The 23,182-nt window shown below is 42.4% G+C and overlaps 2 protein-coding genes across 5 annotated transcripts in view; one reads left to right on the top strand and one right to left on the bottom strand.

Annotated features, from left to right (window-relative positions):
- Positions 1-23,182, bottom strand: part of PHF20 (PHD finger protein 20) — a 181,963-nt gene that overhangs the window by 84,753 nt on the left and 74,028 nt on the right. For all 4 annotated transcript variants that reach the window (XM_054467733.2, XM_054467736.2, XM_054467735.2 and 1 more), the window contains exons 3-6: positions 22,353-22,524; positions 17,667-17,751; positions 6,836-6,915; positions 1,810-2,197 (exon numbers count right to left, since the gene is read on the bottom strand). In XM_054467733.2, coding sequence (XP_054323708.1) covers positions 1,810-2,197; positions 6,836-6,915; positions 17,667-17,751; positions 22,353-22,524 — 725 coding nt within the window. The remainder of the gene's footprint in view (positions 1-1,809; positions 2,198-6,835; positions 6,916-17,666; positions 17,752-22,352; positions 22,525-23,182) is intronic.
- LOC129022126 (cytochrome c oxidase subunit 7B, mitochondrial-like) lies at positions 14,230-14,588 on the top strand. The gene has a single exon (XM_054468256.2). The coding sequence runs from the start codon at positions 14,253-14,255 to the stop codon at positions 14,586-14,588; it is 336 nt and encodes a 111-aa protein (XP_054324231.1). The 5' UTR covers positions 14,230-14,252.

Raw genomic sequence — 23,182 nt, 5'->3', positions numbered from 1 at the left:
CTCTAAAAACATTTCAACATGGAATCAATTTTTTTTGTTTGTTTTGTCGCCCAAGCTGGAGTGCAGTAGCCCGATCTCAGCTCACTGCAACCTCCGCCTCCTGGGTTTCAATCAATTCTCTTGCCTCAGCCTCCTGAGTAGCTGGGATTACAGGCACCCACCACCAAGCCTGGCTAATTTTTATTTATATTTTTTCAGTAGAGACGGGGTTTCACCATGTTGGCCAGGCTGGTCTCAAACTCCTAACCTCAAGTAATCCACCCGCCTGAACCTCCCAAACCACTGGGATTACAGGCCTAGCCGTAATCAATATTTTAAAATTGAGGTGTGTTACATTCTTTTTTTGTACTAAGTATTTGAAATCTAGCATTTACTTACACTTACAGCATATCTCAATTCAGACTAGCTACATTTCAAGTAGTCAATAGCCCCATGCAGCTAGTGGCTACCATACTAGACAGCAGAGGTCTAGGCCCTATTTAGGCCTACGGACAATTGCGGCACCCTCAGCTCTTGATGGCAAAACCCAGTTACAAGCACTATAGGGAAAGATCCCTTATTTCATATAGAGACAAATCAACCTATTATATAATTTCCTATCTTACAATGAGTACTAATACACTTATGTGAAGTAAGTTAAGTTTTTTTCCACAGAAATTAAGTCTGATAGTCTGATTTGATAAGGAAGACTGGCTTTGCATTCTCTACCTCGTTAGGGAATAATGAAAAGGCTTGCTCTGTAGTTCCACAGTTTTGATGAAAATATTTGTGTGTGTGTGTGTGTGTGTGTGTGTGTGTGTGTTTTGAGATGGGGTGTCACTACATTGCCCAGGCTGGTTTGGAATTCTTGGGCTCAAGCAATCCTCCCACCTCAGCCTCCTGAGTAGCTGGGACAACAAACATGCACCAATGCACTCAGCCTTCATGTTTTGTATTTTAATTATATCCACTGCAGCTATTTAAACTTGTGAGAAAAAGATAAATACTGCTTTAAAACGTGCTAGAGGATTCACAGTTTTTCAACTGAACACATAAAGAATGCACAATCAAGAATGTCTGAAGGTCACTGCACATATTAATCAATGGCAGGCTCAGTCTAGAGAACCGGGGGGGCCTCTTCATGCCACTGAATTGATTTGGAGAACGAGTGTTTGGCTTAGGAAGAAATCAGGGCTTGTTTCATTCTTGGTTATTCTAGAAGAATTCCAAATTTTAAGTTTTTTAATAACTGCATTCTTCCCTAAATCTATACCCTCTAACCTTGACTCTTACCAATTAGCCATCTCGGCTTTTTATTTAGACTGTGAAAATATCTAATCAATAATCACTCTCCAAGGAGCTCAATTTCAAAATGCACCCATGCTTTTCTAGGTCCAATGTTCCTTTGTCCCCACCTCCTTCAGAAGCCCATACCTTTTTACTATTTCTTTTCTTTCATGTCTGTCTCATTAAAACTCTATTTCCTGATTCTAGGTTCTATTAAGCTGACTTAAACTGAGATCGTTTGAAAAAGCATAAGCAAAAGGCCTTGGTTTATCAGGTTTTATCATATAAGCTGAAGTATCTAGTCAACAGTTAACCACTACTTTAGGAAGCTCAGTTATGAACATGCTTTCCAACTTAGATTCACTTGGATATGTACCTCACTTAAATTCAGCTTCATGAACACAACTTGTTTCCAGATCATAAGACAATTCAAAATCAGTCACAAAAACAAAGGATTGAAGTATACAAGTTACAAAGAACCACAAAGGGCCACAGAAGAATACTCTGGCATTGCCCATTGCAGAGCCCACTTGAAAAACTCACCAGTAGGAGCTATGGAAGGGGGTCTGCCTCGTTTTCTTTTGGGTTCCCTCAAGTTTTCTTGTGGACTCTTCACAATGTCATTTTCAGGTTTCTTATCCACTTGGGCATCTCCAGAATACTCTCTGTCATTTTCAGAAATGTTTTCCTTGTCTTCCTTCTCGTTCTTGGGAAGACTTTTCTCTGACACTTTCCCCTTTTCAGAACAGATTAACTTTCCTTCTTTATCAGGCTGCTTGGGTCGCTTTTCTGTCTTTAAGGGTTTATCTTCTTTGTCTTTCTTCACATTCACTGTTGCTTTTCTCTGTTCTTTAAACTTCTCTCGTTTATCAGGAGATGATGGAAGACTTTTGTGATCTGTTTCTTTAGGCCTAGCATTACCCACAATATTCTAAAATGAGCAAAATAGCGATGAAACACTTCGTGATTACTTGCAAATACAAAATTAGGAGTTTCTTACAAACTTATGAAGACAAACAAAGAAATTAAAACAAGGCATATGCCAGGTCACATATACAAAGCACCACTGACAACAGCCACCTGTACTAAGAGTTGAGAACCAATCCTTAAACTTAAAACCATTCAATTATTCCGGAGACAGCGCAATCTCCCTTATTATGACGAATAAGTCACTAGAAAATAAAATTCTGGGTTTTTGTTTGTTTTTGTTTCTGAGACAGAGTCTCTCTCTGTTGCTCAGGCTGGAGTGCAGTGGCACAATCATGGCTCATGCAGCCTCGACCTCCCAGGCCCAAGCGATCCTCCCATCTCAGCCTTCTGAGTAGCTGGGACCACAGGCATGTTTCACCATGCCCAGCTAAGTTTTTTATTGCTATTTTTTGTAGCAACAGGGTCTCCCTATGTTGCCCAGGCTGGTCTCAAACTCCTGGGCTCAAGCAATCCTCCTGCCTCAGCCTCCTAAAGTATTGGGATTGTAGGCACCATGCCTGGCCTTAAAATTCTGGAAAGCAATCTTTCTGACAAAGGTGTTCGAAGAAAATGCCTTCATGCTCTGTCCTTATCCCCAGCATGACTATACTAACCCAGAGCTTTTCAGAGGCCTGGTTCAGTTTGCCAGCATATGCTGATGTCTTGTGTACAGAAAAACAAAAACTGATAACTGGAAGCTGAACAGGAAAACTATAAAGATTATCCAACCCAGAACCAGGGTCTCTGCTTCCTCTACCAGGTAAAGGCTGTGCTCAGTTCAACAAGCCGCCTACCATGTTCCTGAGCTATTTGGAGTTTTTGTCTATTGGTAGGAAATACCGTTTCTTAGTTATGTTCTCCCTAAATTACATTCTTTAAAATTCACACTAAAAATCGAGGGTCCTCTATTGTGACTGTTTCATAATAAGGCCAGGTCTGAAAGCTCTAGAGATTCCAAAACTATAATTAAGTTCATTTGTGTACATATCTCTCTTCTAGGACCTCAAAAGAGCAGAGACCACCATACTATGTTCATATGGGATCCCCAGCACCTAGCACACACTAGGCACATAGGTTTTCACTGGAAGCAGGAAGGAGTACCTAAATACTCAACAAATAAAAGTTTAATTTGTTCTACAAGGAAAAATAATCAACAAGGAAATATTTTTTCAAGTCCCCCAAATTATTCTGAAAGCAGCCAGGTTTGAGAACAGGCATTCTCGGTAACAGCCAGCAGAAATATAAACTGAAATTGCCCTTCTTGTTGGGAGTTCAGGGAGGAGATGGCAATTTGAGTCAAAACTAAAAAGGTTATACCTTTGAACTAGAATAAATTCCTAGAAATAAAATTAGCTAAAATAATAATCAGGCTTGTGTACCTGGATTTACAAATATCCTTAATGACCATTTGGGAATTGGTTACACAAAGTAGTTACATACATATTACAGAATACTACATAGCTGTTAAAAATTATATTCTCAGAATATTAAGGAACTTGGGGAAATGTTAGTTAAAAGAGCAGTACTATATTAATGTACCACAACTCCAATTTTGAAAATAAATAGATACACACACATATGTTTAATAAAAAACACAGAAAGATGTATACATCAAATTGTTAAGCCAAATTATACACCAAAACGTTAAGAACAATGATATCTGTTTGATGGAATTATAGTTTTTATTTTCTTTGTGCTTTGTACTTACATATTTTTCTACAGTAAACATGTATTATAACTTCAAAAACGTAAGTGTCACTAATATAGAGACTATCAAAACATTTATAAGGCAGTGCAGTCCTACAGAAAAAAAAAAAAAACTCAATCTATTCCAATAGTATATGAAAAACCTTTGAAATTGCCCATGACAGATAACTCTAGCCAAACCACTGTACCCTCTTGGAAAAGAAGCCAAGTCCAGGAGCCATGGGCCTGTGCTTAATAAGGGCCTACCGGGCTAAGGTCAGACACTCAGAGGCCACTGGGAAATGAGAAATGAAGCATGGCACCCAGAGATCCTCACCGGGTAAGGCACCCACCTCCAAGCCAAAGCACTGTGAGTGCTATCCATCAATTTACTGAGTAATGCAGAGTAAACAGATGAACAATTGTTATCTAGAGCCCTGGACTTCCACTTGGGAAGGTTCTGGATATAACCTGCCAATTCTGGACAAGTTTATAATTCTGTCCTCTATATTAACTCGTTCCACAAACCTAACACAAAAATTGCCAAATTTAAGGCCAAAATAATGTTTTAGAGTACTGTATGGCTCCTTACATGCCTGAGAGACAAGTGATCAAAGAAAAAGCATCATCAGGGCCAAAGCTTTATGTAATAATTTGTTAATTTTCTGAAGATGAAAACCAGCAAAAGGCAAAAACATTCTTGAGGTTACCACTAAAGGTATGTATCAAAATCCTTTGAATCGGCTGGGCATGGTGGCTCATGCCCTGTAATCTCAGCACTTTGGGAGGCCAAGGTAGGCAGATCACCCGAGGTCAGGAGTTCAAGACCAGCCTGGCCAACATGGTGAAACTCCCATCTCTATTAAAAATACAAAAATTAGCTGGGCATGGTGGTACATGCCTGTAAGTCCCAGCTACTTGGGAGGCTGAGGAAGGAGAATTGCTTGAACCCAGGAGGTGGAGTTTACAGTGAGCCTAGATTGCATCACTGTACTCCAGCCTAGGCTACAGAGTGAGACTCCATCTCAAAAAAAAAAAAAAAAAATTTCTTAGAAACTTATGAATAGGCCAGGCATGGTGGCCTATGCCTGTAATCCCAGCACTTTGGGAGTCCAAAGTGGGCGGATCACTTGAGGTCAGGAGTTCAGGACCAGCCTGGCCAACATGGTGAAACCGCATCTACTAAAAATACAAAAATTAGCCAGGCGTGGTGGTACATGCCTGTAATCCCAGCAAATCGGGAGGCTGAGACAAGAATCACTTTAACTTGGGAGGCGGAGTTTGTTTGCACTGAGCAGAGATTGGGCCACTGCACTTCAGTCTGGGTGACAGAGAGAGACTCGGTCTCAAAAAAAACACAACTTACAAATATACATACAGAAGAATTCATTAAAAATCTCTGATAAGTAGAATCATATCATCATCACAAAGACACAACAGAGGGCCAGGCGCAGTGGCTCACACCTGTAATCCTAGCACTTTGGGAGGCCGAGGTGGGCGGATTGCCTGAGCTCAGGAGTTTGAGACCAGCCTGGACAACGTGGTGAAACCCTGTCTCTACCAAAACACAAAAAATGAGCCGGGCGTGGTGGCATGCGCCTAGTCTCTGCTACTTGGGAGGGTGAGGCAGGAGAATCACTTGAATTGGGGAGGCGGGGAAGTTGCAGTGGGCCAAGATTGCGCCACTACACGCCAGCCCAGGCGACAGAACAAGATTCTGTCTCCAAAAACAAACAAACAAACAAACAAACAAACAAAAACCAAAGACACAACAGGTTATAGCATCACCAAATAGTGTCACATCAACTACCATCCAAGCAGATGAGTAACCAGTTATGATGCCTCAGTGATAAAATCTTTTACTAAATTGCTAAATTAGCTGTCTCAACAGCTGAAATTAGTAATAATCAGGATTTTTAAAAACACCAATATCCAAATTTTGATCTCTATTTTCCCCTCAACTATTAAAACATAAACACGAAAAAGACAAAAGGGGAAAAATCATGAAGAAAGTAGGCAACACTTCTAGATAGCCTGTATCTATGCAAACCATATTTCCAGTATCAAAACTGAGGCCCCATGCTCAGGCAAGTACATGCATGGTGACTGGAACAACAGCATACCAAATTCACAAACCAGGCACATCTAGCACAAGTGGCTGCCAAATCTGTGCCAAATGATAGCTCTGTAAACCACCAAGTAATAGTCCTAAGCTAAAAGACAGAGCTAGATGGAAAGAAAACATACTGGAGGTCTCCTCAAGCAATTCAACAAGTTCCCTGTGACGGCTAACAGCTCTTGTGGGGCACAGAGAGAAGAAAAGAATAACCATTGTTGAAAAAAGATGAGGAGAACAGAATATAGGCAATGGTATCCAAGCATTTGGCACTTTTGAAAAAAAATCTCTGTTAAAAGGAAACAGTGGCCAGACACAGTGGCTCATACTTGTAATCCCAGCACCTTGGGAGGCCAAGGTAGGTGGATCACCTGAAGTCAGGAGTTCGAGACCAGCCTGACCAATACGGTGAAACCCCGTCTCTACTAAAAATACAAAAAAATTAGCCAGGCGTGGTGGTGTGCACCTATAATCCCAGCAACTCAGGAGGCTGAGACAGGAGAATTGCTTGAACCCAGGAGGCAGAGGTTGCAGTGACCCGTGATCACACCATTGTACTCCAGCCTGGGCGACAGAGCAGGACACTGTCTCTAAATAAACAAATAAATAAATACGAAACAGCAAAGAAACAAATATTTACAACTTCTGAAAACTTGTGTATTATTTTCTGGTGAAACTGTGTCAGATGGAGGAAATAAACACTTGCCATCATAAACAAATGTAATGTCTTTATTTGAGGAAACAAAACTACAATGTTAGCATTATTCATAACACAAAGCACAAAACCACATTTCTCACCTGATCGTTGGAAAAAGCTTTGACATGAATATGTTTGACAGTCTGAACTACTCCATCATAAAATTTCACAGTGTAAGTACCTAAAATTCAAGAAGATATCATTATTTTAACTCACAATTTCATGAAAGTGGTAACTTTTCAAAGTATAAACACAAGGGATCTCCAACCACATAATAAGCTTATAGGAGTTTAAAACTGTTTAAGAATCATATTCAGTCTTACTTATGTCCAAGATAACAGTATGCTTGTCTTCATTTCTTAGTTAAGATTACACAGTTTTCTACCTACGTAAATTGAAATCTATCAAAAAAATAAACTTTTTTTTAGATGCTTCATTAAAATAAAAAAAATTTCACTGAATTTAAGTGAAGAACAAAGAGCAGTAAAACAATTAAGAATGTGAGTAAAATGCAGACTTATTTATTCCTTGGTGAATTTTTCACTTTTATAATTTAATCTTTACGTTCCGGGATCGGGGGCAGTAATAGCTCTCAAGTTTTAAAAGGAACATCATGGCTCACGCCTGTAATCCCAGCACTTTGGGAGGCCGAGGCAGGCGGATCACGAGGTCAGGAGTTCGAGACCAGCCTGGCCAACATAGTGAAACCCATCTCTACTAAAAAATACAAAAAATTAGCCACGCTTGGTGGCAGGAGCCTGTAATCCCAGCTACTCAGGAGGCTGAGGCAGGAGAATCACTTGAACCGGGGAGGCGGAGGTTGCAGTGAGCCGAGATCCTGCCATTGCGCTCCAGGCTGGGCAACAGAGCAAGACTCCGTCTCCAAAAAAAAAAAAAGGAACATCATTCTGCTAAAGGTATTGTGTTTCAAGAGATGTGTTCTATTTCCACATCTCAAAATCCATTTGAATTATCTTCATGATACAATGTTTTAAAATAGAGACTTGGTCAAAACACAAAATGTTTGCTGCTACACTGTTAGTTTTTTTCTGCTACACTGTTAGTTTTTTCCCATTAGAAAAAAATTATTCAATAAATATCCGTCCCTGCTAAAAACCTTAAGCTGGAAACCCAGATAATCTTATCTTCCCAAATAAGGTGTCCAACTACAGAAGTTCTCATTAGTTGTACCCAAACACTTTCAAATTTCGCATCTTAGAGCCAATTCATGCCCCACCCATTTTTGCCCCAGGGATTTAAAATAATCACAATTAATCTTGTCAAGATTCAGTAAACCATTGGTAATCACGTAATGGTTTCCACTAGTAAACAGGTTTTTCTCTTTTTAGAACCAATTCCCCCACTCCCTGCAAAAAACCCTGAGGTCTGGGAGCCAAAGAATGAAACAACAAAGTTAAGACCTGGTTTTCTCCTGATACATTCTCTTCCCACACCCCTCCACCGCCAGTCCTCAACAGGGCCTAGTCAATGGCTAATCACGGGTACCAAATGAAGTCCAAAAGTATTCAACCTCCAACACAATCTGACCCCAATAATTTTCCGAATCTTATTTCTCATTACCACCATCCAACACCCACCAACTCAAAGTGACAAGCTACCCACTGAAACTGCCAGCGACACTTCTAACTCCACATCTGTATTAAAGTGTTTTCCTTCTGGGAATGTGCCACTCACTGATCTTTAAGTGCCCGGCTCAAACACCCACAACAGTTCTGTAAAAGCTACTAATGATTACCCCCGATCTGAACTTCTTAGGCTCATCTGGCACCAGCCTACAGAGCTTCAAACTTAGGTCTACTTTCATATAAGTACAGATCGCAACTCAAAAGCAGGCTCTTCAAGGCCAGAGACCACATCTTATACCACTTTCTTCCACATACAGTACCTGCCTCAGAGTAAACCAGTGCTTCTCAAAGTGTGGTCCCACAGCAGCAGCATGAGCAACTCCTGGGAACTCATTAGAAATCCAAGTTACCAGTCCTACCTCAGATACACTGAATCAGCAACTGGGAACAGGACACAGGAATGTGCATTTTTAACAACTCCTCCAGGTGATTCTGATGTATACCAAAGTCCAAGAACCACTGTCATAGACAATTAGTAATTACCTACTGACCTTTATTCCTGGTAATTACAAAATAAAGGTGATTATTTGTCACAGGTGTCACCAATACATGACGAAACTAGCTAGCAAGACATAGAAAGACAAACTTTGATGTTCTCACTTATTGGTAGGAGCTAAAAATTAAAACAATTGAACTTATGGAGATAGAGAGTAAAGGGAGGGTTACCAGAGGCTAGGAAGGGTAATAGGCAGGGGTGGGGGAAGGTGTAGATGGTTAAGGGGTACAAAAAAGTTAGAAAGAATGAATAAGACCTAGTATTTGCTAGCACAACAGGGTGACTATAGTCAAAAATAATTGTACATTTTAAAATAACTTGGCCAGGCGTGGTGGCTCACGCCTGTAATCCCAGCACTTTGGGAGGCCAAGGCGGGTGAATCATTTGAGGTCAGGAGTTCAAGACTTGTCTGGCCAACATGGTGAAACCCTGTCTCTACTGAAAAAATGCAAAAAACATTAGCCAGGTGTGGTGGTGGGCACCTGTAATCCCAGCTACTCAGGAGGCTGAGGCAAGAGAATCGCCTGAACCCAGGAAGTGGAGGTTGCAGTGAGCCAAGATCACACCACTGCACTCCAGACTGGGAGACAGAGTGAAACTTTGCCTAAAAAAAATAAAATAAAATAAAATAACTACATAATTAAATTGTTTGTAACAAAGGATAAATGCTTGGCATGATATATACCCCCATTTACCCTGATGTGATTATTACACATTGCATACCTGTATCGATATCTCATGTAACTCATAAATACATACACCCACTTATGTACCCACAAAAATTAAAAATTTAAAAAAAAATTAAAAATTAAAAAAAAGGAACTGGCTAGCAAACAAGATATAAGGATACACAGTTATGCCTGGTTGGGTTAAAACATCAGCAATTAGATGACAACAGCAATTAGATGAACAGGCTATGATAGAAGGATAAGAACATAAAAGGATAAGAGCATAAACAATTATCTACACAGGCAGCTCAGCAATGACTTATGAGTACTTACAACAAAGGTCTGGGTTCCTGTTTTTCCCTGCCTATATTGTGAGGGTGTTGGCAAGCAAAGCAGTTATGATAAACAATGCTATGGAATTCTAAACAGAACCTTCTCAAGCAACCATGGTGCAACTCTGGCAAGTCTGGGGACACAGATGGGGGGATGGGAGTTTTAAGACTCCAGTTATCTTGAAATCTTAAATATTATGTGTGCCAACAAGCCACCCAAGACTCTATTTTCAACTATTTTATCAACAAAGTTAGTTCAGCATCAGTTACATCAAAAGGAAAACTGCCATTTTTACAGGCATTTCCAACATCCAAAAGTCAATATTGAGTAATGTTACCTAACAGTCCAACATTTTCAGCTACTTGGAGTTAATTTTGAAGCTTACTCCTGATGGCAGATTCCAGAAGGAGGACTTACATAAAAGGAACCTGAGTTCCATGATTAAGTCTGAGACAGCTATCTTTGGAATTCAAGCCCGTCTACTGAACTCCAACCAATTTTTTCCCACCACCCCACACTGCCTATTGCTCAAGCTCCTCAGCCTAATTCCAAACCACAGACCCATTTCAGAGTGCTGAAATGACACAAACTGTGGCCAAAGGTGCTAAGGGATGACCGTCCTTAGATATCTCTCCGTCTTTGATCCTTTTAACTTCCAAAGGACTACAAAGGATCATCTTGAAACTTTCCCCTTTAATCATGCTAAACACAGCCTAACTTGGGCTTCAATAAATCAGAGAGAATAATGGACAACAGAGAGGCCCAAATTTTACTCTGATGGTTTCATGTATATTACTAAAAGATTGTCTTCACATGGAATCCTCCTGTAGGTGGCTAATAATAGAGTTCTCCTGTGGCCACAAACACTACCTAACAAACAACATGTAAATGAAGGAACTCAAAATAAGTGTATCCTGTTCTATCTCCTCTTAACGTGACAGAAGGGCTACCTGCCTCAGACTCCCTTAAGGAGTTTTTGTCGTTAGACTTTAAGGTGAAACAAAGATTCCTGGTCTTGCCCCTGAGGGTTAAGGACTCAGCATCGCAGACAATCTTATAGCAGTCAGTAATACTAAAAGGGTTCTAAGAACAAAACTAGAGATGCATAACAAGCTCATGTTCTCTAGAACCAAAGACATAGGGATAATACATGGGTGATTTTGGATTGGACAGATTTCTGCTGCTCATGAAATCTACCACAGCCAATATTCCAGGGCCTCTTTTTTTCTTAGAAACAGGGTCTTCATCGGCGGGCATGGTGGCTCACGCCTGTAATCCCAGCACTTTGGGAGGTCAAGGCAGGCGGATCACTTGAGGTCAGGAGTTCAAGGCCAGTCTGGCCAACGTGGTGAAACCCCATCTCTACAAAAATACAAGAATTAGTTGGGCATGATGGTGGGTGCCTGTAATCCCAGCTACTCGGGAGGCTGAGGCAGGAGAATCACTCGAACCTGGGAGGCAGAGGTTGTAGTGAGCTGAAATCGTGCCACTGCACTCCAGCCTGGGCAACAGAGCAAGACTCCATCTCAAAAAAAAAAAAAGAAACAGGGTCTTCGTCACCCATCCTGGAGTGTAGTGGTACGAACCTAGCTCACTGCAGCCTCAAACTCCTGGGCTCAAGCAATCCTACTGTCTCTGCCTCATAAGTGGCTGGGACTACAGGCATGCACCAACATGTCCAGCCAATTTTTTATTTTTTAATTTTTTGTAGAGATAGCGGGGCATGGGGGTCTATGTTACCCAGGCTGGTCTCAAACTTCCAGCCTCAAACAATCCTGCCTCCTCGACTTCCAAAAGCACTGGAATTACAGATGTGAGCCATCCTGCCCAGCGTCCAGGGCTTCTTTTCTATCTCATTCACTTTTCGGAAGTCAGATTATTCCAGAATGCCACAGATGGAAAACGGAGGGTTTTCAAACATGTTTTCTCAGGCTGGTCTGAAAGTAGTGAGTTATCTCAACTGATTGTTCACAGTTAGTTACAGATCGAACTTCTTGTTCTACTCTTTCCTTTCTTCTCACAACTGCTTTCAACTAGTCTTTTCTTTTTTTTTCTTTTTGAGACGAGTCTTGCTCTGTTGCCCAGGCTGGAGTGCAGTGGCTCGACCTTGGCTCACTGCAACCTCCGCTTCCTGGGTTCAAGTGATTCTCCTGCCTCAGCCTCCCGAGTAGCTGGGATTACAGGTGCACGCCACCACGCCCGGCTACTTTTTGTATTTTTAGTAGAGACGGGTTTCACCATGTTGGACAGGCTGGTCTTGAACTCCTGACCTCAGGTGATCCACCTGCCTCGACCTCCCAAAGTGCTGGGATTACAGGAGTCAGTCACCGTGCCTGGACTGGCCCTTTTTTAAAAAAAAAAAACAAGAAAAGGAGAAAAAGATTAGTCAGGTTGGGCACGGTGGCTCACGCCTGTAATTCCAACACTTTGGGAGGCCGAGGTGGGTGGATCATGAGGTCAGGAGTTCAAGACCAGCCTAACCAACACGGTGAAACCCTGTCTCTACTAAAAATACAAAAATTAGCCAGGCATGATGGCACACACCTGTAATCCCAGCTACTTGGGAGGCTGACGCAGGAGAATCACTTGAACCCAGGAGGTGGAGGTTGCAGTGAGCTGAGATCGAGCCACTGCACTCCAGCATGGGCAACAGAAGGAGACTCCATCTCAAAAAAAAAAAAAAAGTTTTCTTGAAGTCCTTAGGCTTCCACAGACTGAGGGGTGGGGATGTGCATATGTTTGTGGGCACGCCTTCCCCTCCCTCTAAGTATTTTCTTCTTAGCAATTTTACATTTTGGGTTTAGGTTCTGTGGCCAATACAACACTTATCTATTCCCACTCCCTCTTTGACTTCTAACTGCTCAAAAGAGTCCAGAGCAAAGGCAGTGAACCGCCCATAATCACTGAGCAGGAACTGGGACCAGACCCTGTCTCCCAACCATGGTTCTCAAGACAACACCGGCTCCAGAAAGTGCAGACCACTACATCCACTCTCGCATTCTATCAGTGAACACCTGGACCTAATTGACAACACCTGCCCTCTTAGGAAAACCCTGCTCCAAAGAGGCAGCCTGGTACTGTGGGAACGACAGTTTAGGGACTCTGTAGAACCACAGACCTCCATGCAGATCTCAGCTCTACCATCCAAGCGCTTTATAACCTCAAGCAGTTTCCCCCTGTGAGCTTAGTTCCTCATCTGCAAAATAAGAATGGGGTTAATGGCAATAACCTTTCCATGTTTGTGTAAAGACTAAATACGATAAGATATGGAAATAACCTAGCACAGGGCCTGTCACAGACCAAGGGATCAATACCACCAAGTCACCCTAAAAGGGAAGCACAGCACATTGACATCTTTTTTTTTTTTTTTTCAGAGACGGAGTCTCGCTCTGTCGCCCAGGCTAGAATGCAGTATGGCGCGATCTCGGCTCACTGCAACTTCTGCCTCCTGAGTTTAAGCGATTCTTCTGCCTCAGCCTCCCAAGTAGCTGGGACTACAGGCACGTGCTACCACGCCAGGTTAATTTTTGTATTTTTAGTAGAGACTAGGTTTCACCATGCTGGCCAGGCTGGTCTCGAACTCCTGACCTCAGGTAATCCGCCGCCCCGGCCCCTCAAAGTGCTGGGATTACAGGCATAAGCCACTGCGCCTGGCCAGACATTGACATCTTTAAAGGCTATCTAGGCAAAAAAAAAAAAAGGGGGGGGGGGTTGGGGGGGGAAGCACAATCCCTCTTCCCCCAGTAGAAGAAAACAGCCAAGCTAGCACCTGCACGTGTGGGCCTAAATCTTCCTTCTCTCTTTCTACAAAGCTGTTCACATAGTATCAGCCTCCCCACATTTCAAATGTAGAATCAGTTACAGCATGAAGAAAACAAAAAATAAGAGCTGCTTCAGCCAGAGACTCTAGAAACAAGATCATTTCCATAGCATCTCCTGTTATAAATGCAGACTTCAGTCACTGCCCCAGAGACTGAACTGGCAGGATAGGTAGGGAACATGACCCAAAAATATGCATATTTTTTAGGAAGAAGGAGCTGATTTACCTGCTCATTCAAGTTAAAGAACCACAGATCAACAGAAAGGAACAATTCCCCATTTTGTCATAAATGCTAACCTACACAGTAGTTTCCTTAAAGAAAATCACTTACAGAGCAGAGTTGTACACTACTGGGGGCAAAAAGCCCTGACAGACAACTGACTCTGCTAATCCTTGTGTGAAAAAAAGGGGCGATACGGGAGGCTGAAGTGGGTGGATCATTTCAGGTCAGGAGTTCCAGACCAGCCTGGCCAATACAGTGAAACTTTGTCTCTACTACAAATGCAAAAATTAAAGCAGCAGCTTCATTGCCGCAGTTCTATCTTCACCTTCACAATGTTTCCCTTGGTCAAAAACAAACTAAGTCATCTCCAAGTTCGAAGCATTCAGCAAACAATGGCAAGGCAGAGCCACCAGAAACGTACACCTGATTTTCATAACAAATATGGTAATACTGTATTAGCTAGTGGAGCCACTTTCTGTATTGCTATATGGACATATATAACAACACAAATTGGAATAGAATGGAACCCATCCCCTGTTGGCAGAGTCACCCCCCAAAATGGAAAGAACAGTAATCATACCAGCTGGTGTAATAATGAATTGTTTAAAAAACAGCTCACAATTGATGCCAAGTTAAAGCACTGTGTACTCATTAAGATATGGCATTAATGAAGAAATAAAGTACATCTGAAATCTTAAAAATTTATATATATATAAATTAGCCAGGTGTGGTGTGGCGTGTGCCTGTAGTCCCAGCTGCTCAGGAAGCTGAGGCAGGAGAATCGCTTGAACCCAAGAGGCGGAGGTTGCAGTGAGCAGAGATTGTGCCACTGCACTCTAGCCTGGACAACAGAGCAAGATTCTGTCACAAAAAAAAAAAAAAAGGGAGGGGGAAGCTAAGCAGCCCCAGCAAAGAGGTGAGATCAGCTCACCAGAGATGGCTTCCAAACAAAGATTCCCTGAAAGTAGAAACCCATCTTTTACTGTCTTTAATAACAACACAGACTGAGGGTCTAACAAGGCTACGAACTGCCGCTGCCTTCATACTAAATAATGCTTAATCTCCACTGCTGAAGAACCATTCCAGGTGAAAAAACTAAATAATATGGCATTCTATGCCCTATTTTCCAAGTGCTAACAGACTCCCTTAAGAAACTAAAGTTGTTATTTAGTTCTGATTCAATCATGCCAGACTCCTCAGTGCCAGCAGCTGCCACTTCCACACTCTGGCTAGAGTCCCCACCCACCAGCCTGCTCAACACTCAGCCTTAGCAAAACATCCAAGGAGATCAAGAGTGGTAAGAAAATCAGACCAAGCCTTCTAAAGATAAATCTACAAGGCGTGACTTCACTATATCCCCTGCCTCCTCCTCGCAGCACCAACAAGACATAAGTGACATTTACAGGAAATAAAGGGGCCGCCTTGCCAGCAGAGCTGCTCCTCCCGGGGCCATTAAGCTGGTGGCCACTGCTACGGATGAACCTGAGGCACGGCAGAAAATACCAAGGAAAGTGAAAAGAGAGACTAGCATTGTCGCTCCCAATCCCACAAGTAATCCCACAGTGAATCGTGATGAAGCAGAAACTGACCATCAGCTCTAATCCAAACCTAATCATTTTTGAAATCATTATTTCAAAGAGTTTCTGACCCATCCCACACACAAACACAAAACCTTATAGAGACAGGTGCCTACCATGATTAACCTGCACCATCCTGCCCTGCCTCCTCCTGGTAGCTCTATTTCAGCACCTACTTCATTCTACCTTGAAGCAGGTCTTCTTTTGTTTTACTTCATGATGCCAGGCTCTGGGCTCTGCAGGTATTAGATCTAAACAGTAGATTACTAAGCCTTCATTGCCTCCACCAAGACACCTTCCCACCCCTCTTAGAGGCATTAATTATCTTCATCTCCGAATCAGACATAGATCTGAGCTCCTACAAAGGCTAGCTTTCCTTCACAATCTGGGTGGCCAATAGTACTACCCAGCCTGCCCCACTAACTTTCTGTTTCAGGATTGCCCCTCTCCCATATCCTCTCCTCCCTCTTCCAGTTAGTCCCCAAAACCAGTCAGTGTGTCAGCATAATACAGGACTTTGGACCCAAGAACCTCAGGACAACAGGTTTTAGCAGAAATTTCCATTCATTTTCATGTCCTTCAATTAACTAAATTTCACTGGACAAAATATGGAGCTTCAGAAACAATATATTAGTATTGCAAATGACCATTTCAGGAACTACCACAGCCTCGAGACTCTCCCTCCTATAATTTTAGCTTATGGAGGAAGCACAACTGAAAAGACTTTTTTTTTTTTTTTTTTTTTTTGACAGAGTCTCATTCTGCTGCCCAGGCTGGAGTACAATGACACTATCATAGCTTGCTGCAGCCTCAAACTCCTGGGCTCAAGGGATCTTCCCACCTCAGCCATGCGAGTAGCTAGGACTACAGGAACATGTCACCACACTCATCTAAATGTTTTTTCATAGCGAGATGAGGTCTCGCTATGTTGCCTAGGCTGGTCTCAAATTCCTGGCCTCAAGTGATCCTCCCACCAGAGCCTCCCAAACTGCTGGGATTACAGGCACGAACCATCGTGTTTGGCCTGAAAAATACTTTTCTAAAAAGTTGTGGCTGGGCATGGTGGCTCACGCCTATAATCCCAAAACTTTGGGAGGCCGAGGTGGGCGGATCACATGAGACCAACCTGGCCAACATAGCGAAACCCCGTCTCTACTAAAAATACAAAATTTAGCTGACCGTGGTGCACGTTGGTAATCCCAGCTACTCAGGAGGCTGAGGCAGGAGAATCGCTTGAACTCAGGAGATGGAGGTTGCAGTGAGCTGAGCTGGCACCACTGCACTCCAGCCTGGGCAACAGAGCAAGACTCTGTCTCAAAAAAGAACAAGAAAAAAAAAATCATTCTCAGACAAAACTTGGTCAGCCTGAGGCCCAGCAGTTAGCAGAGTATTAATAAATATCTGAATAACTTCATCAAATGAAAAGTCAGTCTGGCCTAATAGTCAACCCTACAGTGGCATCAAGAGGCCTGACTTCCCTAAACACTCACTTCAGAGATCATGGAGACCACACACACCCTAGTGGAATGTGCTTACAATGGTATCACTGGGACCCAGACTCTATTCTCCAGGTGCCAGGATCCTGACCATACATATTATCCTCATAACTGTTTGTCTGCCCTTTTACTAGCAAAATTGAGCCTCTATTAGTCAAGTTCCCTATCCTGTCTCTTCACATGTTCAACTCTGGCAAATGAAACCCAACTCAGTGCTCTAAATTCCGGCATCCCAGTTTCCATTAGCAACTCCAATGTTACAGACCACCCTCAGTCACCTTGCATCCAGAAAGGACATTTTTTAAAATTTCTTAGTGTTCATTTAATTTCTAAGCTGTTCACAAATATTCAGGGCTATCTCATCAATTATATTAGGAACTCCTAGACAGCAAGTACCTGCATACTTCCAGGCAGAGTGACAGATGAACTGTGACTGTTTTAGAAAACAATGACTGAAATTTAGGGGGTAAAAAGTCAAACTACCTTTTTTGTCCAGTTTTCTTTACACTTATAATTTCTTCCCAACTCCTGACATAGTGATTAACTTGAATAAAGCAGATACTTAGGCAGTAAATAAATACTGAAAATATACTATCAAGCTCTGATATTACAAACATCCCCCCCCCCACCACCTAAGTCATGAGTAAAAACAACTACAACTCAAATGCCTTACCATCCTTGTTAACAGCAGTGACTTTGGCCGGGTAAAAACGACAATCAGACCAGCAAGCAAGGACCTGCTCATTTATTTGAAATTCCTAAAAAACATAAAAAAAAAAAAAGATCCTGTTACCAACCTAATTTCACAGGACATACAGGACATACCAGATCTCATAAAAGAGGCTGGGATTGATAAGAAAGTGTGAAGGGAAAGTAGCTGTTGAGATGGAGGAAGATATTTCTGTTGTTCAACACTAGGAGTTGCTATAATTTCGGTGTCATTTGTCCTCACCAAAAGTTAACGTTTTCAGTGCAGCAGTGTTGAAAATGGGGCCTATGAGAGGTGTTTGGGTCATGGTAGCAGATCCCTCATGAATAGATTAATGCTGTCTCACAGGAGTGACTTCTCACTCTCCTGGGAATGGATTCATTCCCAAGAAAGCAAGTTGTTATAAAGCAAGGCTCCTCCTCCTGTTTGGTCCCTCTCTTCACACTTGTCTCCCTCTTTGACCTTCCACCATGTATGACACAGCATGACAGCTGATGCCAGAAGCCAGTACCATGCACTTGAACTTCCCAGCCTGCAGAATTGTGAGCTAAACAAACCTCTTTTCTTTATAAATTACCCAGTCTCAGGTATTCTGTTATAGCAACACAAAAAAGACTAAGACGGGAGTCAAAACAAAAGGGCTGGGACACAAGACCTCAATAAGCCCAAGAGGTCTGGGCAGGCACAGAACAGCACTGATGATAATTCTACCCTAACCAGCATACATTCTGAAAATGAGTCTAAGAGGCCAGGACTACTAGGATACACATCCAGTATAGGAGTTAGAAGATATGAGGCTACTTCATACTCAGGGAAGCAGCATTTAATGCCACCTACACTTCTAAAGGGTCTTTTGCCAGGGAAAGCAACCATTCACCTTTAATATTTTATACTCTTTTCCCAGCACATAGTTTGCACTGATAAATTTTGTACAATGGGCCAGGTGCAGTGGCTCACACCCGTAATCCCAGCACTCTGGGAGGTCAAGGTGGGCAGATCACCTGAGATCAGCCTGGCCAACATGGTAAAACCCCATCTCTACTAAAAACACAAAAATTAGCCGGTGTGGTGGCGGCCACCTGTAATCCCAGCTTCTCAGGAGGCTGAGGCAGGAGAATCACTTGAACCCGGAAGGTGGAGGTTGCAGTGAGCCGAGATTGCGCCATTGCACTCCAGGCTGGGTGATACAGTGAGACTCTGTCTTAAAAAAAAAAAAAAAAAAAAAAAAAAAATTGTAGAATGAACACTGAAAAGTCAAATGGAACAATACTGAATAATCCTTAATTGGGAAAAAGAAAAAAAAGGCCAGCAAGAGTTCAAGTTCCCTAATAGGGTTAAAACAGAAAATAAGCCGGACACAGTGGCTCGTGCCTGTAATCCCAGCACTTTGGGAGGCTGGGGCAGGTGGATCACCTGAGGCCAGGAGTCTGGCCAACACGATGAACTAACATCTCTACTAAAAATACAAACATTAGCCAGGTGTGGTTGGATGCATCTGTAGTCCAAGCTACTCAGAAGGCTAAGACTCGAGAATCACTTGAACCCGGAAGACAGGTTGCAGTGAGACAAGATCATGCCACTGCACTCCAGCCTCGGCAATACAGTAAGACTGTCTAAAAAAAAAAAAAAAAAAAGAAAATAGAAGGCAGGGCTGAGTCAGATCCAAAAGCAGCAGGACCATTATAGATGTCTCAATGCCTGTTTAAAAACCTTAAAACTAGCCAGGCACAAGGGCACATGCCTATAATCTCAGGACTTTGGGAGGTACGAAGGATCTTCCTTCTTTGGCAGAAAGATCCCTTAAGGCCAGGAGTTCAAGACCAGCCTGGGCAACATAATAAGACCTTGTCTCTGCAAAAAAAAATTTTTAATTAGTCAGGCACAGTGGTACATGCCTATAGTCCTAGGTACTCGGGAGGCTGAGGAAGGAGGATTGCTTGAGCCCAAGAGGTCAAGGCTACATTGAGCCAAGACTGCACCACTGCACTTCAGACTGGGCGACAGAGCAAGAAAACGTCTCTTTAAAAAAAACAAAAAAGACGAGTTAATGGGTGCAGCACACCAACATGGCACACATATACATATGTAACAAACCTGCACGTTGTGCACATGTACCCTAGAACTTAAAGTATAATAAAAAAATTAATAAATAAAATTAAAAAAATAAAATAAACTATTACAGGAACAGAAAAAGAAACACCGTAAATGAAGCTTCAAAAGATATGCTAATTGAAGTAAGTCAGACCCAAAATGTTACATATAGTATGATTTTATTTCAAATGAAAAACCAAACAAAAATAGGACTATAAACAGAAAATAGACAGATCAGTGGTTGCCAGGGTCCAGAACTGGTCCAGGACTGACTGGTGAAGACTGAATGAACAGCAATTTGAGGGAGAGCTTCTTTTTGTCATAATGAAAATATTGTGTATCATATGGCAGTGGCTATCTGACAATATAAATTTGCAAAACTTATTAAACTATACAGTTAAAATGGGTGATTTTTATATCACAAATTTAAATGCTTATTAAACTTAAGCTTATTACACGAAACTTATGAAATCATACACTTAAAATGGGTGTAGCTAATTTAAATAAAGTTAGTTAAAAAACATGAGTCTATAGTGCCTTCACCCTTGTTTTAATATGATAAAATTTCTAAAAATATTCTAAATTAGGGCTTAATCTGTAATCTTAAAATATCATTATTTTATGATTTATTTGTTTCTTTCCTAAAGTTGATAACCCTCTTTGGACTTGCTATCTTCTTCTTAGGATGAATTTTATATTTTATTGCTTCAGCCAGTGCGCGTGTGTGTGTGTGTGTGTGTGTGTGTGTGTGTGTGTGTGTGTGTGTGTGGTGATGGTGAAGAAAAATGGGAGATTCTCAGGGTGGGAATTATATAATGACAGAGTGAGGAGCTTGACAAATCTTCTTTGGCAAGAAAGCAAAAATAAAGCTGGACAACATTATCAAAAAAAAAAAAAAAAAAAACCGGCCGGGCACAGTGGCTCACACCTGTAATGCCAGGACTTTGGGAGGCCGAGGGAGGCGGATCATGAGGTCAGGAGATCGAGACCATCATGGCTAACACAGTGAAACCCCGTCTGTACTAAAAATACAAAAAATTAGCCAGGTGTGGTGGCACGCACCTGTAGTCCCAGCTACTCGGGAGGATAAGGCAGGGGAATTGCTTGAACCCAGGAGATGGAGGTTGCAGTGAGCTGAGATCGAGCCACTGCACTCCAGCCTGAGCGACAGAGCAACACCCCGTCTCAAAAACAAACCAAAAAAATGGCTCTTGAGCTACTTGCCTGAGCCCGCTCCCACTCTGTGGAGTATACTTTCATTTCAGTAAATCTGTGCTTTCATTGCTTAAAACAAAACAAAACAAAACAAAAAAACCTTAAAACTAATACTTCATACTGCATTTTGAAGTCAGTAAAAGCTTCAGGCATAGAGATAAAATTTAGAAAAATGGAATACAGTCCAATCAATTCCAAGTTCTTTGAGGGCTTATAAAAGACTCTGCAGGACAAGCTTACACCTATAATCCTAGCACTGTGGGAGACCAAGGCGGGAGGATCGCTTGAGCCCGGAGTTCAAGACCAGCCTGGGCAACAATACGAGACACTGTCTCTATAAAAACATTTAAAAATTAGCCGGGTGTGGTGGGCCTGTGGTCCCAGCTACTTGGGAAGTTGAAATGGAAAGATCGCTTTAGCCTGGGAGATTGAGGCTGCAGTGAGCCATAATCGCACCACTGCATTCCAGTCTGGGCAACAGAGCAAGACCCTGTCTCAAAAGAAAAAGACCTTGCATATGAGACTAGTACAACGTTCTACATGGAATGATCACTTTTTTTTTTGAGATGGACTATCACTCTGTCACCCGGGCTGGAGTGCAGTGGCATGATCATCTTGGCTCACTGCAACCTCCGCCTCCTGGGTTCAAGCGATTCTCCTGCCTCAGCCTCCCGAGTAGCTGGTATTACAGGTGCCCGCCACTATATCCAGCTAATTTTTTGTATTTTTAGTAGAGGTGGGGTTTCGCCATGTTGGCCAGGCTGGTCTCAAACTCCTGATCTTGTGATTTGCCTGCCTCCGCTTCCCAAAGTGCTGGAATTACAGGTGTGAGCCACCACGCCCGGCCAGAATGATCACTTAACAAAAGACCAGACAGCTTAACAAAAGATCAGAAGATCTACTATGTGCCAGGCAGTGTTCTAGCAGTTAGGGATACAATGCTGTAAAATTGGTCCAGAGTTTGAGACCAGCCTGGCCAATATGGCAAAACCCCATCTCTACTAAAAATACAAAAATTAGCCATAGTGGGCACCAGTAATCCCAGCTACTAGGTAGGCTGAGGCATGAGACTCACTTGAACCCGAGAGGTGGAGACTGCAGTGAGCAGAGATTGCACCACTGCACTCCAGCCTGGGCAACAGAGCGAGACTCTGTCTCAAACAACAAACAAACAAACAAAATTGGGATTCTTCAAGAGCCCCAGGTGTCATAGAGATCTCAGGGTTACAACTATAGGCCTAAATAAGAACTGGTCTCCAGCTGCTACTAACATCAAATATTGAAACACAAACAGCCCAATGGCTGACCTTGCATACTACAGAACTTCCCAGATTTGTTACTCACAGAAGATCCATCCTCTTCATGCAAGCCCTCTTTCCTCAGCTGTATTTTCTCTAAAGGGCGTAAATAAGGACTGTCCCAGCAGAACCACTCATCGTAACGATGGTTCCAACGCTTGAAATGGATGAGTACTTTTCCTTCCTCGTAGTCAATGTCTTCTATGTGAGCTGGATACCTGAGTCAGAAAAAAAAAATTGGCATTCCTTTAATACCCACCCCAAATATCCAAATATCCATAATGGTACATTTCCAAACCTCTTCCCAAAGGAGAAGGTTACCAGGCCTACCGTTTAGAGACTCTGTGTAATTGGGTCAAATCACAAATTATGGAGGGTAACAGACTTGAGGTCCAAATCCTAACCTGCATATTCCTTAGTTTATGAACTATTTTATTTTATTTTATTTTTGAGACAGAGTCTTGCTCTGTCACCCAGGCTGGAGTGCAGTGGTGTGATCTTGGCTCACTGCAACCTCCTGGGTTCAAGCAATTCTCCCTGCCTCAGCCTCCCGAGTAGTGGGGATTACAGCGCCCGCCACCACGCCCAGCTAATTTTTGTATTTTTAGTAGAGATGGGGTTTCGCCATGTTGGCCAGGCTGGTCTCGAACTCCCGACCTTAGGTGATCTGCCTGCCTCAACCTCCCAAAGTGCTGAGATTACAAGGGTGAACCACTGTGCCCGGCTAGTTTATGAACTATTAAATTAAACTTTCAGAGCCTGAGTTCCCTCATGTAAAGTAGAAGCAGCACACTGGGTTGTAGTGTGGATTAAACAAGATGACATACACAAAAGACTTGAGCACCCAAGAGGTAGGAAGAAAACATTTAACAACTA

Source organism: Pongo pygmaeus, chromosome 21 (genome assembly GCF_028885625.2).
Source record: "Pongo pygmaeus isolate AG05252 chromosome 21, NHGRI_mPonPyg2-v2.0_pri, whole genome shotgun sequence".
Taxonomy (NCBI): Eukaryota; Metazoa; Chordata; class Mammalia; order Primates; family Hominidae; genus Pongo; species Pongo pygmaeus.
The sequence above is the reverse complement of the archived record's forward strand: the minus strand, read 5'-3'. Positions and strand labels throughout refer to the sequence as shown.